Source organism: Marmota monax, unplaced genomic scaffold (assembly GCF_021218885.2).
Source record: "Marmota monax isolate L192 unplaced genomic scaffold, Marmota_monax_Labrador192_F-V1.1 WCK01_AAM20220418_F8-fsc00018, whole genome shotgun sequence".
NCBI classification, from domain to species: domain Eukaryota; kingdom Metazoa; phylum Chordata; class Mammalia; order Rodentia; family Sciuridae; genus Marmota; species Marmota monax.
In genome coordinates, this window is record NW_026692201.1 from 21,992,474 (window position 1) to 22,007,668 (window position 15,195).

Here is a 15,195-nt window from a genome sequence, read left to right on the forward strand (position 1 = left end):
GTTGAGGGCCAGGCTTCCACACCCAATGTCACTCTAAAAAAAAAAAAAAAACCAATGTCTTTTTTTGGGTTTTGTTTCTGGTATTAATGAAAATAGCTGTTTGAAGTGTGAATGTATCTCTAACTTTTTAATTGATAATTAAAGTATTTTATACCAAAAATAGGGAAGGAAAGCATTCTTATATTTCAAAATATTTCAAGTTGACTCATACTGGAATTGATAGAGACCCTCAGAGTAATGGTTGATAATAAACCATCTCAAATATTAATTATAGAATTTTTTAAAGTTTTAGTGAAGTCTTAGATAAATGTGCAGTTTTTCTTCTATACACTTTGACCTAAAATATTTGTAATGCAAAGTATGTGTTCTGAAAGATTCATATTTGTGAAATAATTCACATTTGGATATAACTTTGGTATCCTTAGTATAAATTTATGTGACACAACAGGAAAGACCATTTTAAAACTAAGTAGTTATTTAAGTGTAAGGTTTACTCTTCATGCAATAATAGTAAATTTGAAGTCACAAGTAATAACTCTTTGGCTTCTTTACTCCAGTTTTGAGCGTGAACATCACTGAACCTCATGGGAGGCTTAGGGAAACCTAAGTGAGGATGAAATGTCTGGGGTATCAGCCCAGAACTAATAAACCAATGTACCTTGATGAGGTAGAATTAGCATAGGCCAGGAAGTCCTAGCTGGGGTCTTTGCTGGGACATGTTTTTACTGTACAGATTTGAGTGAATTACTTTCCATTATTGATTTTTAAGATTGATCAAAAGTACCAAGTGGATAGTAGATGTGGGTGAAATTTGATGTCACCTTTAAATTTTAACAGAAATTTTTCGTTCATAAGATGAAGCACCTTTGTTTCCTCATCTGTGGGAGGAGATTCTAATTTCTGCCTTGTGAGGTGGTGGTTACAAGAATCGAGAGTGGATGTGCAGGACCAGTGCAGGCCTGACTCATAGACGCCACCCTTTTTCTGTGCATGGCAGCCATCTCTGGCAGGTCACTGTGCCATTCATGTTGAACCCAGGCTCCACAGAAAACCCTTCTTTTAGAAGGATTCAGACTGTTACCAACAACTGGCTGAAGTCAAAATGGGATGTAAAAACCTGACATGGGATACTGTCCCTGTAATAGGTGATCATCAAATATGTATTTTCACTACCACCTGTAATTCGTTGTTTGGGTTTATTTAAAAAAAGAAGTTACTCTAGCCATTCTAAAGTTAGTATTGGTAAATATTTAGACGTGTATAGAAAAATAGGGGTTTCCTTTGACATTTAAATCTGTGTCACATGAAAAGTTCTTTTACAAAATTATTCCTTCCCTGTTTAGCTATGTAGTACATACTCTAAATCTCTCTTCAGCAAGACAGATATCCTTTTTTTTTCAGAATGAGATCAAACACAATTCTAAAAATTTCACTTTTGAAACCTGAAAAGTAGTAAAAAAAATGGTGTAACAAATGTAGTATTTTATTTTGTATGCAATGGAATCAAGGCCTTTGATAATCCATCAAAGATAGTAGGAGAATTGAGCTTTTATATTTTGTTTCATTTTTAAGATTATTTTTTTCCTTAGAAAAAGTCTCTTAAAACTGCGACATCAGATGAATAATACAAAGAAAAGATAGTTTGGCCTTGACATTTTCCAAGAGCATGTTTATCTTTTAGCTAGAAAATTGTTTGGTTTTTTTTTTTGTTTGTTCTTTAAGTAATTCTTCACCTGTATCCTATTACTGGTTAGTATATAAACACTGCATAATGTTCTTTTAGCAAATATTTTTATATACAGTGTTAAAAAAACATAGCTCTCCTGGGGCATTATGTTAACACAACAATTTATAGCACCAGAACAGTGGTGTAAAGAGCTGAGAAACAGAAGTTGATGTTTTCTTTACTGGAAGTCTGATGGCTTTCCAAACTAAATTTTAAGCTTGAAATGGTCTTGAAAGTGTTTTGCAGTTGGTTTTGCAATTCTGTTGTAACATGATCAACAGAAATTTCTTTCTTTCTTTCTTTTTTCTTTTCTTCTTCTTTTCCCCTACTGTGCTGAGGGTTGGACCCAGGGATGTTCTAACACTGAACTACATCCCCAGACATTTTTATTTTTTATTTTGAGACAGGGTTTTGAGGCTGGTCTAAAATTTGTGATCCTTGGAGTAGCTGGGATTATGTGGTACACCACTGCATCTGGCCTCAACACAAATTTCTGTTAAAATTTCAAGATTTATCAAATTCCACCCCCATCTAATATCCACTTGGTATTTTTAGTCAATCTTAAATCACTCTGCTTAACTCAAATTATGGGTCATTCAGTTTGTTTAACTATGCTTCTAATTTTCCTTCTTTTTCTTTATTTTTTTAAAATGATGCCCTATTTATCTTGAACATTTTTAAACCTTTAAATTGCAAGTCTGATTGCATTACCTGTTTGAATCCCTTGTTAACTGCTGCCTATATATATATATATGTATATATATATATATATATATATATATATATATATATATATATATATATATCATGCTTTAATTATGGAACTGGTCCATTTGGTAGAGGGACACTGTCACATTGAGGCTGGGAAAGTCATGACAGAGAAGGAGGAGGTAGGTAGTGTTTATTGGGTGTAGCTTTGGGGGCTCCTTCCTTGCTCCTGGTGGGGGAGATATGGTGTAGACTGCAGTGCCAAACATTGGGCTCAGCTGGCAACATCAGGGGCTGCATGTGGATCCCAAGGAATTACTGGCTTTGGAGAGAGACACTGGGCTTAGGCGGTGTCTCTGAGTCAGAAGAGGTTTGGATGTAAAGGAGATAACCCAATAGTTGTAAATATTTTCGAGAAGAATATATACCCTTGATAAGTATGAGATTTTAGAGATGTGTATAAATTCTTGGGCAGAGTAGTTTGGCACATAAAGTTACTTTCTGGAGGGGGCTGCTTTGTCACGCCCTCTGGCCATGGTATTCCCCATTAAAACTCCTACTCCAAAGCATGATAGCTTCGACTTCCTCACCTTTGTGTCTTCAGTTCCAAACACAGTGATTGGCATATGGAGGGTGCCCAGCAGTGATCTGTGGAACTTGTTAGGTCAGACTAAAGGCTGGCAGTGTGAACTTATGGTCTTCTGATGTTGTAGGAGTGCTGAGAACTGCTCCATCTCATGATTCCCAGGCCCACCTACGCCCCATGTGGAATTGCCTTTATGTGGTGGTGGAGAGCTTAGCAAGCTCTCCCATGAGAGTCAATTTAATTTAGTGGATCTTCAGTGTGGAGTATAGGCTGAGGGGGCCTTTAAATTAAAGTCCTGGTTCCTCTAGAAGAAGGCATTGTTCATGTGGAAAAGAATTGTTGCCTGGGGAGGTAGTATGCTTAGAAGAGGCAGAGCCACAGAGATTCTCTTGTCATTCCTACTGTGAGGTATGGACTCTTCCTAGTGTGCTTGTTACAGTTTTCTATTTCTAATATGGGGAAGCCTGGCCAAGACTATTCTGTGAGTTTGGCCAGAAAGGATCATAGGGTAGTTTTCTTGAAGGAAGGTGTCCACATCATGTTCCTCCTCTGTCCAGGGGAGGTGTTACTTTGAGTAAGTCAGAAAGGATAGACATTTCATTATAAAAACAAAGCAAGAACCCTTTTCAATGTTACTGTGTTTAGGAAATATAAATTAAATAAATGGTTACATGATTTGAAAATTGTTGCTTTCAAAGTCAGTATTTGAGCTCTCTTTATCATTCAACTTCAAACTAAAATCACTGGAGTAATAAATGGTTGCCATCCCCTAGATTTGGCTTTTGCATATCAGTTTAGCTGATGATATGCAGTGCCACTCTGGAAAGAAATTGCTAGTGTGGTAACTCAGCAAATTTATCCTACTTGACTTTGTCTTTCTTTTGCACCTTCCAGGTACAACAGTGCCAGCCCATAGGGCCATCCTGGTGGCCCGTTGTGAAGTGATGGCGGCCATGTTTAATGGTAATTACATGGAAGCAAAGAGTGTCCTGATTCCAGTTTATGGTGTTTCCAAAGAGACTTTCTTGTCATTTTTAGAATACCTATATACCGACTCCTGTTGCCCAGGTGAGGAATATACATGCTAAATAATAACTCACAATATACTTTCTGTGTTACCCATTTTGATAAATTGTGTTCTGTGAAATCTGGTTTTGGTTAAGGTCTACCACAATTGGCATCATGGCATGCGCTAAACGGTTGGAGATGGTGTTGGGACAACAATGAATCTTCAATTAGTTCAAGTGGGAAAGCAATGATTGGAAGCCGTTTATGGGCTTTAAGCCTCTGGCATAAATGTACAGGTCCCAGCCACCTCCATCTGTGTTGTGACCCCTCTAGGCACCCAGAAATGGAGGGGTTTGGGGATCTAATGGCCTTTCTAATTCTAGAGATTGGAGCATTATCTCTTCCACACAAAGAAAAGGGTTGGGAGACTGCTTTTATGATTCTGACTTCTGAATGAGGTATTTTTGAGGACTTTTGATATTCTGAGAGGCCATGGCATCTGGCCCAGAGGATGTGGGATTTTTTTTTTTCTTTTAAAGCTCCTTCCAACTTCTGCTAGAGTCAGACTGTCATAAAACTGACTCCCCCTGAAAACTTCCCAAGATGTTTAGGATATCCAGTGAACTATAGAATTTATTTACAAATTCACTGACCAAGGACTGTTTTGACCAGGAACTAACCATCTGTGGCAACTATAGGTTGGGACACATCTTGCAGATTTTCTCTAACTGGAGGCAGTTTGGAGAAAGCAAAATCCTTTCAAAGGCCCAGAGCTTTGTGATACAGGCATAGAAGCCCCTTTGATTACTCTTTATCCTTTGGCCACCAGGTGGCTCCCACCACAAATGCAGCTAGAGCCCCATATAATCCAAGAGACTGAGATCTTTATTACAAAACCTAGGAAGGCATCCTAGCAAATACAAAAAGAAAACATGTCTCAGACCACATTTCTCTTTAAGGTTTCCTCCTTTAATTTTTAGAGTAGGAAAATTTCCTGCTTTTATTATTGAAATATTTTAAATGTAATAAGCCCTCTACTGGAATATTTTAGAAATTCCAGAAAAGAAAAGCAATTTTTCTTTTTTTAAATTAAATTAGGTTTGGTCTAGCCATGGAGTATTTTGGAGATACTTGCTTATTAACAGATCAGCTATTAAAGATCAGCTTATCCTTTTTGCCTAACAAAAGTTAAAACACTGGTTCTTATTGGAAATAAATGTGATTGTTTATTATTTCAATAATGGTAATTTTGTATATTAAATTAAAAAGTTGACCAGATTTGAAATAATAGTAAAATTTGGTGTCTCAATTACTCTTTGGAGTAACTGAAACTGCCCTAACATTAGGCTTCATCCTGCTAATTAGAAAAAATGTTCAGGAAAGAAATAGTAATCAGACTCACAGAAAAGTGTTTACAACAAACAAACTGGGTGGTTGCCAGAGGCGAGAGGCATGGAGAAATGGAAAGTGATTGTTTAATGGATCTAGAACTTCATTTTGGAAAGATGAAAAAAGTTCTGGAATAGTAATGCTAGGTGCACAGCACCATGAAGACACTTCTTGTCACTCAACTGTATACTCAAAAATTACTAAGATGATAAATTTTATGTTATATCTATTTTACCACAATAAAAACAAGACAAATAAGGCTGGGGACTAGAGCCAAGAAAGAAAAATTGCTAACAGAAAGATTGACCTGAGGGGCTGGGGCTGCAGCTCAGTGGTAGAGCTCCTGCCTCCCACATATGAGGCACTGAATTCCATCCTCAGCACCACATAAAAATAAATAAATAAAGATATTGTGTCCATCTATAACTAAAAAAAAAAAAAAAATTAAAAAAAAGGTTGACCTGATATATATATATATATATATATATATATATATATATATATATATACACATACACATACATACATATACAATGGCATATTACTCAGCATTAAAAGAGAATAAAATCATAGCACTTGCAGGTAAATGGATGTAGTTGGAGAATATAATGCTAAGGGAAGCTAACCACTCCCAAAAAACCAAAGGTCGAATGTTTTCTCTGATATAAGGATGCTGATTCATAATGTAGTTGGGGGGACGGAGCATGGGAGGAACTCTAGATAGGGCAAAGGGGAGGGAGGTAAAGGAGGGGGCCTGGGGGTAGGAAAGACTGTGGAATGAGTTGAACATCATTACTCTAAGTACATGTATAAAGACACAAATAGTGTGACTCTACATTGTGTACAACCAGAGATATGAAAAATTGTGCAATATGTGTGTACTATGAATTGAAATACATTCTGCTGTCATATATTACAATTTAGAATAAATTAAAAAATAAAAAAGATTGACCTGATGGATCAATTGACCTCTGGGTTGATACTTAAGGTCAGTTAGGAGTTGCCTACTCTGGATTCCTCTCTGAGTGTGACAGCTTAAGTGGATTTTTAATATGCATAATGGTTTAGAATGCTGATACTGAAGGCTTTTCCTAGGCATTCTTGTCCACATTGGATGATACCATCAGTATGTTTTTTTTTTCTTGTTCTGTGCATGTGTGTGTGTGTGTGTTAGATTGTGAAAGCAGAGGTTTTATCACCTGTTTCCTCTTATTGCCCTTCTCTGTTAGCTGGCATTTTCCAGGCCATGTGTCTCCTGATCTGTGCTGAGATGTACCAAGTCTCCAGACTGCAGCACATCTGTGAGCTGTTCATCATCACACAGCTACAGAGCATGCCAAGCAGGGAACTAGCCTCCATGAATCTCGATATAGTCGATCTGCTCAAAAAGGCTAAGGTAATTGGTCCTGTATGTCTGGTTCTTTTGATTTGTTTTTAATTATAAAAAACTATACTACTCTTTTTTTAATTTTTAAGTTTGTTTTAATTAGTTATTCATAACAGTAGAATGCGTTTATGCACTTTGATATATCATACATAGATGGGATATCATTTCTCATTTTTCTGATTGTACATGTTGTAGAATCACATCAATCATGCAGTCATATATATACATAAGGTAATAATGTCTGTTTTATTCTACTGTCCTTCCTATTCCCATATATCCCCCCTTCCCCTCCCTTCACTCCCCTCTACCTAATTCTTCCCTGATGACGCCCTTATTGTGAATTAGCATCTGCATATCAGAGAAAACATTCAGCCTTTGGTTTTCTGGAGTTCATGTATTTCACTTAGCATGATATTCTCCAGCTACATCCATTTACTGGCAAATGCCATAATTTCTTTCTTCTTTAAAGCTGATAATATTCCATTGAATATATATACCACATTTTCTTTATCCATTCATCTATTGAGGGATACCTAGGTTGTTTCCATAGTTATTATGAATTGAGCTGCTATATACATTGATATGGCTGCTCTTTTAAGCTTTGTTTTTAAGAGAGATATTAATACTAGTCTTAATTTGGAAATTTGGCTAAATGAGGCTAAAGTGCCTCCATAACAGTTTCTGTAGCTAAGTAACTTCAAATAATTTAGGTTTTGCTCGATCCCTTTCTAAGGTGGTGGAGTTTATGGGTATGCAATTCTTTCTCAATGATGGCCCTTACCAGAGTCATTTGAGTATGGTGCTATAACATGTCACATAGGCATTGTAGGAGGTAGAATTTTCATTGTATTTTCCAAAAAAGGATCACATCTTAGAGTTTCTGAAAGGACAATTGACAGGATTGGTCCTTATGTACATGGTTAGCCTAACTGGATTAATTCTCTATTCATTTATTCATTCTTATCATTAAGATATTTTGAAGTTCAGTTGCATGTAGGAATATTGGTATACTTCATTAATTCTTATAAAATGCCTTTTGTTGGTATGGCTTACTGTATTAGGAATATAATTTTAAAAAAAAAACAGTTTGAGATTGAAAATTACTTTGGTATGCCATACTTCTTCTGGGCCTCTTCTAAGCTCAAGACTTCTTTATTTTTATTATTTATTTATTTATTTTTGTAGTACTGGGGATTGAACTCAGGGGCACTTCACCACTGAACTACATCCCCACAACTTTTAATTTTTATTTTGAGACAGGGTCTGGCTGAGTTGCTCAGGCTGGCCTTGAACTTGCAATCTTTTTGTCTCAGCCTCCTAAATTGCTGGGATTAGAGGATTTACTATTGTACCCAATTAAGACTTGTTTATTTTAAGAACTGTATTGCTCCTAATTCTAGAGAACAGATGGACTTTACACAATTAAAATAACTGTGAGTAACTGTAGTTATAAAATCTCAGAATCTGATGGATATAGAGAAGATAATGCTAAGTGAAGTTAGCCAATCTCAGAAAACCAAATGCCAAATGTTTTCTTTGATATAAGGAGACTGATTCATAGTGGGATTGAGAGTGGGAGCATGGGAAGAATAGAAGAACTCTAGATAGGGCAGAAGGGTGGGAGGGGAAGGGAGGGGGCATGGGATAATTAATGATGGTAAAAATGTGGTGATCATTATTATCCAAAGTATATGTATGAAGATATGAATTGGTGTGGATATACTTTGTATACAACCAGAGATATGAAAAATTGTGCTCTATATGTGTAATAAGAATTGTAATGCATTCTACTGTCATATATTTAAACAAAACAAAACAAAACAAAAACTCGGAATTTGAATCTGACAATGGACTAGGCCAAGGTCTATAAATAAACTTGAATTGCTATTTTGAAATCTGTCTCCCAAGCCTAGTTCCCCATGTGGTTCCAGTCAAAAGTCTACCATTTCCTTATTCCCACTCTCTTTTATTCCTGAGAGCAAAGGACAGGTTATCTCAATGGTACTCTGCCAGTCCATCCACTGCCTAAGGCAAATTAGGACTTGTGGGGGTTGGGATCAGCTGAAGTGGTATGAACCCTATAGTCTTTTCCAAAGGAGTGTCTTTTATTATTTATTTATTTGTTTGTTTGTTCTAATTAGTTATACATGGTAGTAGAATGAATGCATTTTGACACATCTTACATAAATGGAGTATAACTTCTCATTCTTCTGGTTGTATATGATGTAGAATCATACCAGTTGTGTAATCATATATGCACATAGGGTAATAATGTCCTATTCATTCTACTATCCTTCCTAACCCCATACCCCTCTCTTCCCTTCATTCCCCTCTGCCTAATTCAAAGTACCTCTATTCTTTCCTAGTGTCCCCTGCCCCCCACCATTGTGAACTAACATCCACATATCAGAGAAAATAATTGGACTTTGGTTCTTTGGGATTAGCTTATTGCACTTAGCATGATGTTCTCCAGTTCCATCCATTTACTGGCAAATGCCATAATTTCATTCTTCTCATGGCTGAGTAGTATTCCATTGTGTATATGTACCATACTTTCTTTACCCATTCATCTGTTGAAGGGCATCTAGATTAGTTCCAAAGTTTAGCTATTGTAAATTGGGCTGCTATAAACATTGATGTGGCTGAGGCACTGTAGTATGCTGATTTTAAGTTCTTTAACTATAAACTGAGAAGTGGGATAGCTGGGTCAAATGGTGGTGCATTCCAAGTTTTCTGAGGAGTCTTCCAAGGAATATCTTTGATCTATCACTACAGACTGTCAGGATTTCTTAAAATGTTATCTGGCATACAACATATTACCTATCATTATCAACTTTGACATCCAGGGTTTAAAAAAAGCATGACAACTTTGTCTTCATCCAAGCTGCTTAGAATGGAGCCAATTGATAGGGCAAAGGACAGAACTCTCTGATCACTCAAAACTTGCCTCCAAGCTGAGGTGTACTCATTCATTGTCCTGTGTATTTCTGGGCTTGGAAAGGAATTCATTTAAAGCATTGGGGTCTTTTTACTATCCTATTTTGGACTTTATTTGTCTCATAATCCAATCTTAGGATCATATATTAGGGATAAAAACAGATTTAAAAAATTAACCCTCAATCTGTTTACATTGAGCTTGAGATAATTAAATAGCTCCCCTTCACAACCTCAATTTTTTTTTTTTTTTTGTGGTGGTGGTAGGGGGTGCATAACCAGGGATTGAACTCGGGCATTCTACCACTGAACCACATCCCCAGCTCTATTTTGTATTTTATTTAGAGACAGGTTCTCACTGAGTGCCTCAGCCTCCTGAGCTGCTGGATTACAGGTGTGTGCCACTATGCCTGGCTCTCAGTTCATTTTTGGTTAATTATTTTCACATTGTTCTAACAACTCTGTCATGTCTATTTAAAAAAAATGGACACAAGCTTCTTTTCCTTTATTTTTAAATAGTTTATGTATAAGAGAGTTTGCTGTGTGGTCATATTGATTTCTTTAGGTGTTTCCCCTCACCCCATACACACTTGGTTTTCATCAAGATATTCTTTTTGACCTGTCCCCCACCCCCATCCTGTGGTTTCTCACTGTTATTATCCTTATCTGTCCCTACCCCCCACAAATTTAAAAAGTCTTTTTGAATTGCATTATTTGTTTCTGAAAACTTTTTTATTTACTAAGATTAAGCCTAAATTTACCACTTTTCCTTTATCCTACTCCTGAGGTCCCTTGTTGGGCAATTATGAATACCAGATAACAGAAAAAATTTCTTCCCAAGTGCTATACTTTGGATCTTGAGTGTCCCTCAAAGGCCCAGGTGTTAAAAGATTGGTCCCCAGCTTGGTACTATTGGAGAGGGTGAAAAATTTAAGAGGTGGGGCCTAGTAGAAGATCTTCAGGTCCTTGAGGGCATTGTCCTCAGAGGGGATTATGGGATTCCCATTCCCTTCCTCTTACTCTCTTTCACTTCCTGGTCATGAGGTAAGTGGTCTTACTGTGCCAGGTCCTCCTGCCATGATGTGCTGCCACAGCCCCCAGAGCCATAGGGCCAACCAATTATGAATTGAAACCCCTAAAACTGTGAACCAAAATAACCTTTTTCTCTTTATGAGTTGATTATCCCAGGTGTGTATTTGTGATAGTATAGAAAGTTGATTAATACACAAGTTTCCACTTGAAGTTCCTAGTTTCATGTTCCATTTTACTAGCCACCTCATTCTGATGGTCTGAATTTGGTAAACTTTTCTCTCACCATTTCTCTGGCTTCTTTTAGCAGAATTAGATTCCCAAGTAGCTTTCTGAATAATCAAAACTTCAGTCAGTTTGCTTTCATCCCTGCCAGTTTGGACCACAAAGCATCTTTCATGTCTTTTATAGATGAGCAGTTTTGGTATTCTCTCATTTCTGATTCCACTCTCCCCAAACCTCTCTGCCATGATTCTGTCTTCAGGTTCCTATATGTCCATCAAGACTTTGCATTATATATGCCAAATCTTAACACAAAGAGATGCTTATTTCCATCAGTCATATCACTTTTTCCAGACTGATGTGAAGATTCTTTTTCTCTAACACTCACTTAAGCCCATTTGTCTGTACTTTGATTCCTATGAAGTTGTATTTAATCTCATATTAAAATTTAAATTATTTTTCTTATAATGTATGTTAGTATTTGGCCACCTGTTGTCTACAAGCTTTCTTTCTGACCTTTTTTTGTGAGTTCCTGGGAACCTTTTCCATATTCTTCATATAGCTCTTAAACTCTTGCATTTGATTTATAGATTTTTTAATGCTTTTCTCTTTTTTCCTTTTGCTTATTTCAACTCGAACCTATTATCTTAGGTTAGCAAATACTTTTTTCAAAAACTTAATTTTTACAATGATGTGTATTTCATCTCATGTCAAGCTGTCATGGTGATGGTATCTTACATCTTGGTCAAGAAATAAAATTTTGCATTTTAAGTCATGTCTTTGTAGTTAGCTGTTAATATCTGTGATCTCCCTTCTCTTTCAAAGTCACAGCCCTTAGGGAATATCCTGACCTTCTGGTGATAAGTTATCTGCTCTGGGTTAATCATCTAACAGTAATGGTGGCTTCTGTTAAAGTAGTTTACAGGTTCTTATTCTATTCCCCTGAGATTAGTCACATTCATCTGCTGAAAGATAGGGGAGAAAATTGTTAAAATGTGAATTGGATTGATTAGATGAGCTGTAAACTTCCTTCCAATTGAAAATCCTAATTATATATACTGAAAATAAGAGGTACTTGTGAATTTATATATCAAAACACACACACACTATCTATCTATCTATCTATCTATCTATCTATCTATCTATCTATCTATTTAAACTGCCAGCTACCCACCCCCGTTTTTTATTTTTTTTTTATTCTGAGACAGGGTCTAAATTGCCTAGGCTGGCCTAGAAGCTGGAGTCATCCTGCCTTAGCCTCCCAAATAGGTGGGATTGTAGGTATGTGTCACCATATCTGGCAAGGTTTAAAAGTTCTCATCTGTGAGTTTCCTTCTTAAGATTTGATATTATGGTGGCTCATTCCTGTAATCCCAGTGGCTAGGGAGGCTGAGGCAGGAGGATTGCAAGTTCAAAACCAGCCTCAGCAACAGCAAGGCGCTAAGCAACTCAGTGAGACCCTGTCTCTAAATAAAATACAAAAAAGTGTTGGAGATGTGGTTCAGTGGTTGAGTGCCCCTGAATTCAATTCCTGGTACAAAAAAAAAAAAAAAAAATTGATATATTATAACTCTCTTTAATTTAGCATCACCTATTGCTTATTTAACATTTTTGAGTATTGTTAGAAGAGCTATAATTAACCTACAGGTGGAAACAACCTAAATGTTCATCTGAGGATAAATGGATAAACAAAATGTTATGTGTGTGTGTGTGTGTGTATTATATATGTGTTATACAATAATTATATATATATATATACATATATATATATATATACATATATATATATACACACACACATATATATAAATAAAATGCAGTGGAATATTATTCAGCCTTAAAAATAAATTAAATTTTGATATATACTACAACATGGATGAACCTTGGAAGACATTATGCAAGTGAAATAAGCCAGACTCTAAAGAACAAATATTCTATGATTCTACTTATGTGAGGTATCTAGAATAGTCAAATTTAGAATTTAGAAAGTAGAATAGTGGTTACCAGGGCCTGGGCATATGGGGTTAAGAGAAATTATTATTTAGTGGGTACAGGGTTTCAGTTTGGGGTAATAAACAGTTCTGGAAATGGATAGTGGTACTTGTTGCATAGCCATGTAAAGGCACTCAACGCCACTGAACAATTCACTTAAAGATGGTTAAAATGGTAAGTCTAATGCATAGTTTACCAAAATCATAATGATAATAATAAAGTTGCCTATCAACAAGTTACTATAATCCAAATTGGTGATTGGATGGATCAGTGAATATTACTGGTTTGCATTGAGATGATGATGTCAATAGCCACGTTGCTCAGACGTTCCGTCTACTTGCACTGTTGAAATGGGAATTGTGTAGAAAACCCTTCTCAGTGTAGCAGTACACCCATCAAAGCAACTATTCAGGTATAACTTTCTCATAAGAACATTTACACATGGAAACCCATGCCCTTAGGCTGATGTTTCCTCCTCAAAGTAGTTTTTGGTTTGTTCTTCAAATGAACTTGTTTGGATGTTGCTCACCATAATCTTCTGCTCCACAGACACAAATGTATTTAGTGAACTCCATGACCTTAGTTAAAAGTTTAAATTAAGTTGTACCTGTTGCTACATGTCTGTAATCCCAGCCTGTACTTGGGAAGCTGAGGCAGGATCACAGGTTCAAGGCCAGCTTGGGCAAGTTAGTGAGATTGTCTCAAATTGAAAAAAAGTAAAGGGGCTGGGGATGTAACTCAGTGGTAGAGTGTTTACCACCTACCATGAGTGAGGCCCTGGGTTCAATCCCCAGTACCAAAAAAGAAAAAACCTCAAGAACCTCTAATACTCTTGGTTAACCACAAGCACAGCCATACCTCTGCTTAAAGACATTTGGCCGCTACGGCAGCAGTAGCTTGTTGTTCACTATTGATTCAGCTTCTTCATTGAATGATGTCACTTCACTGTTATTTTTTTCTTTCTTTATTGATTTGAAAAAAAATAAGTAAATGACAGTAGAATGCATTACAATTCTTATTACACATATACAGCACATTTTTTCATTGTCTCTGATTGTATATAAAGTATGTTGACACTAATTCGTGTCTTCAGACATGTACTTTGGATAATAATGTCTATCACATTTCACCATCCTTGCTAACTCCCTGCTCCCTCCCTTTCCCTCCCACCTCTCTGCTCTATCTAGAGTTCCTCTGTTCCTCCCATGCTCCTCCTTCCTACCCCACTATGAATCAGCCTCCTTATATCAGAGAAAACATTCGGCATTTGTTTTTTTGGGATTGGCTAACTTCACTTTATCTTCTCTAATACCATCCATTTACCTGCAAGTACCATGATTTTATTGTTTTATTGCCGAGTAAAATTCCATTGTGTATATATGCAACATTTTTTTTAATCCATTCATCTATTAAAGAGCATCTAGGTTGGCTCCACAGTTTAGCTATTGACTTCACTGTTATTTGTTAATGATGGTCCACTTCCCTTTCTGCAGTCACAGCAGCCTCAAGGCTGCATCATGCATGGGTACTTACATGTGAATATGGACTCTTCCATGGTTCCTCCCAAGTCACTCTCTCTATCTGGTCGTCATCCTGATCAAAGGGCGTGATGTACATTGTTGTTTCTTTTTCATTTTTCTTCTAGTTCCACCACTCTGATTGCCTTTCAACCTGGCTGCTTCATTTCATTGCGACTAACTACCTCATCTTCAGTCAAAAGCCTGAATTTCAGGATCTTTCAGGTAGATCTCCAATTTATGCTTTGCAAAGAAAACTTTGTTCTTTTTTCTTAGATTTGAGACATAATTTGTAAAAGTAGCAGTTTTATCACAATAAGAAGAGTCAATGTACTACATTCCTTTAAAATTGTGCAGGGTGGTAATTAAGGGCTCCTTATTTCATAGTCACCTGTGTTATATAAGCAGCTTGACCTGTGTTACACAAGAAGTTTTTTAATGATTATTTCATAACTCCCATTCATGTTTAAAAACTTTTTTTCCCCCTGAAATAGAGAAGGTGGTGAAATATGTCCTCAGGTGACATTTGGCTGTGATAGCTGAGATCTTAGTTTTAACTATCTATGTAAGTCAGAAGCAAAATTATTTCTTATAAAGGAATTTATTGCTTAATATTTATAATAAACAGTTTTATGTATTAGATATTTGTATTCATCATGTATATATATGCAGGACCCTCATTACTTTGAAATAACGT

At 36.4% G+C, this 15,195-nt stretch overlaps 1 protein-coding gene across 3 annotated transcripts in view; it reads left to right on the top strand.

Annotated features, from left to right (window-relative positions):
• The window catches only part of Rhobtb3 (Rho related BTB domain containing 3), a 57,703-nt gene that overhangs the window by 34,829 nt on the left and 7,679 nt on the right, over positions 1 to 15,195 (top strand). For all 3 annotated transcript variants that reach the window (XM_046428774.2, XM_046428765.2, XM_046428780.2), the window contains exons 9-11: positions 3,915 to 4,088; positions 6,647 to 6,813; positions 14,627 to 14,723. In XM_046428774.2, coding sequence (XP_046284730.1) covers positions 3,915 to 4,088; positions 6,647 to 6,813; positions 14,627 to 14,723 — 438 coding nt within the window. The remainder of the gene's footprint in view (positions 1 to 3,914; positions 4,089 to 6,646; positions 6,814 to 14,626; positions 14,724 to 15,195) is intronic.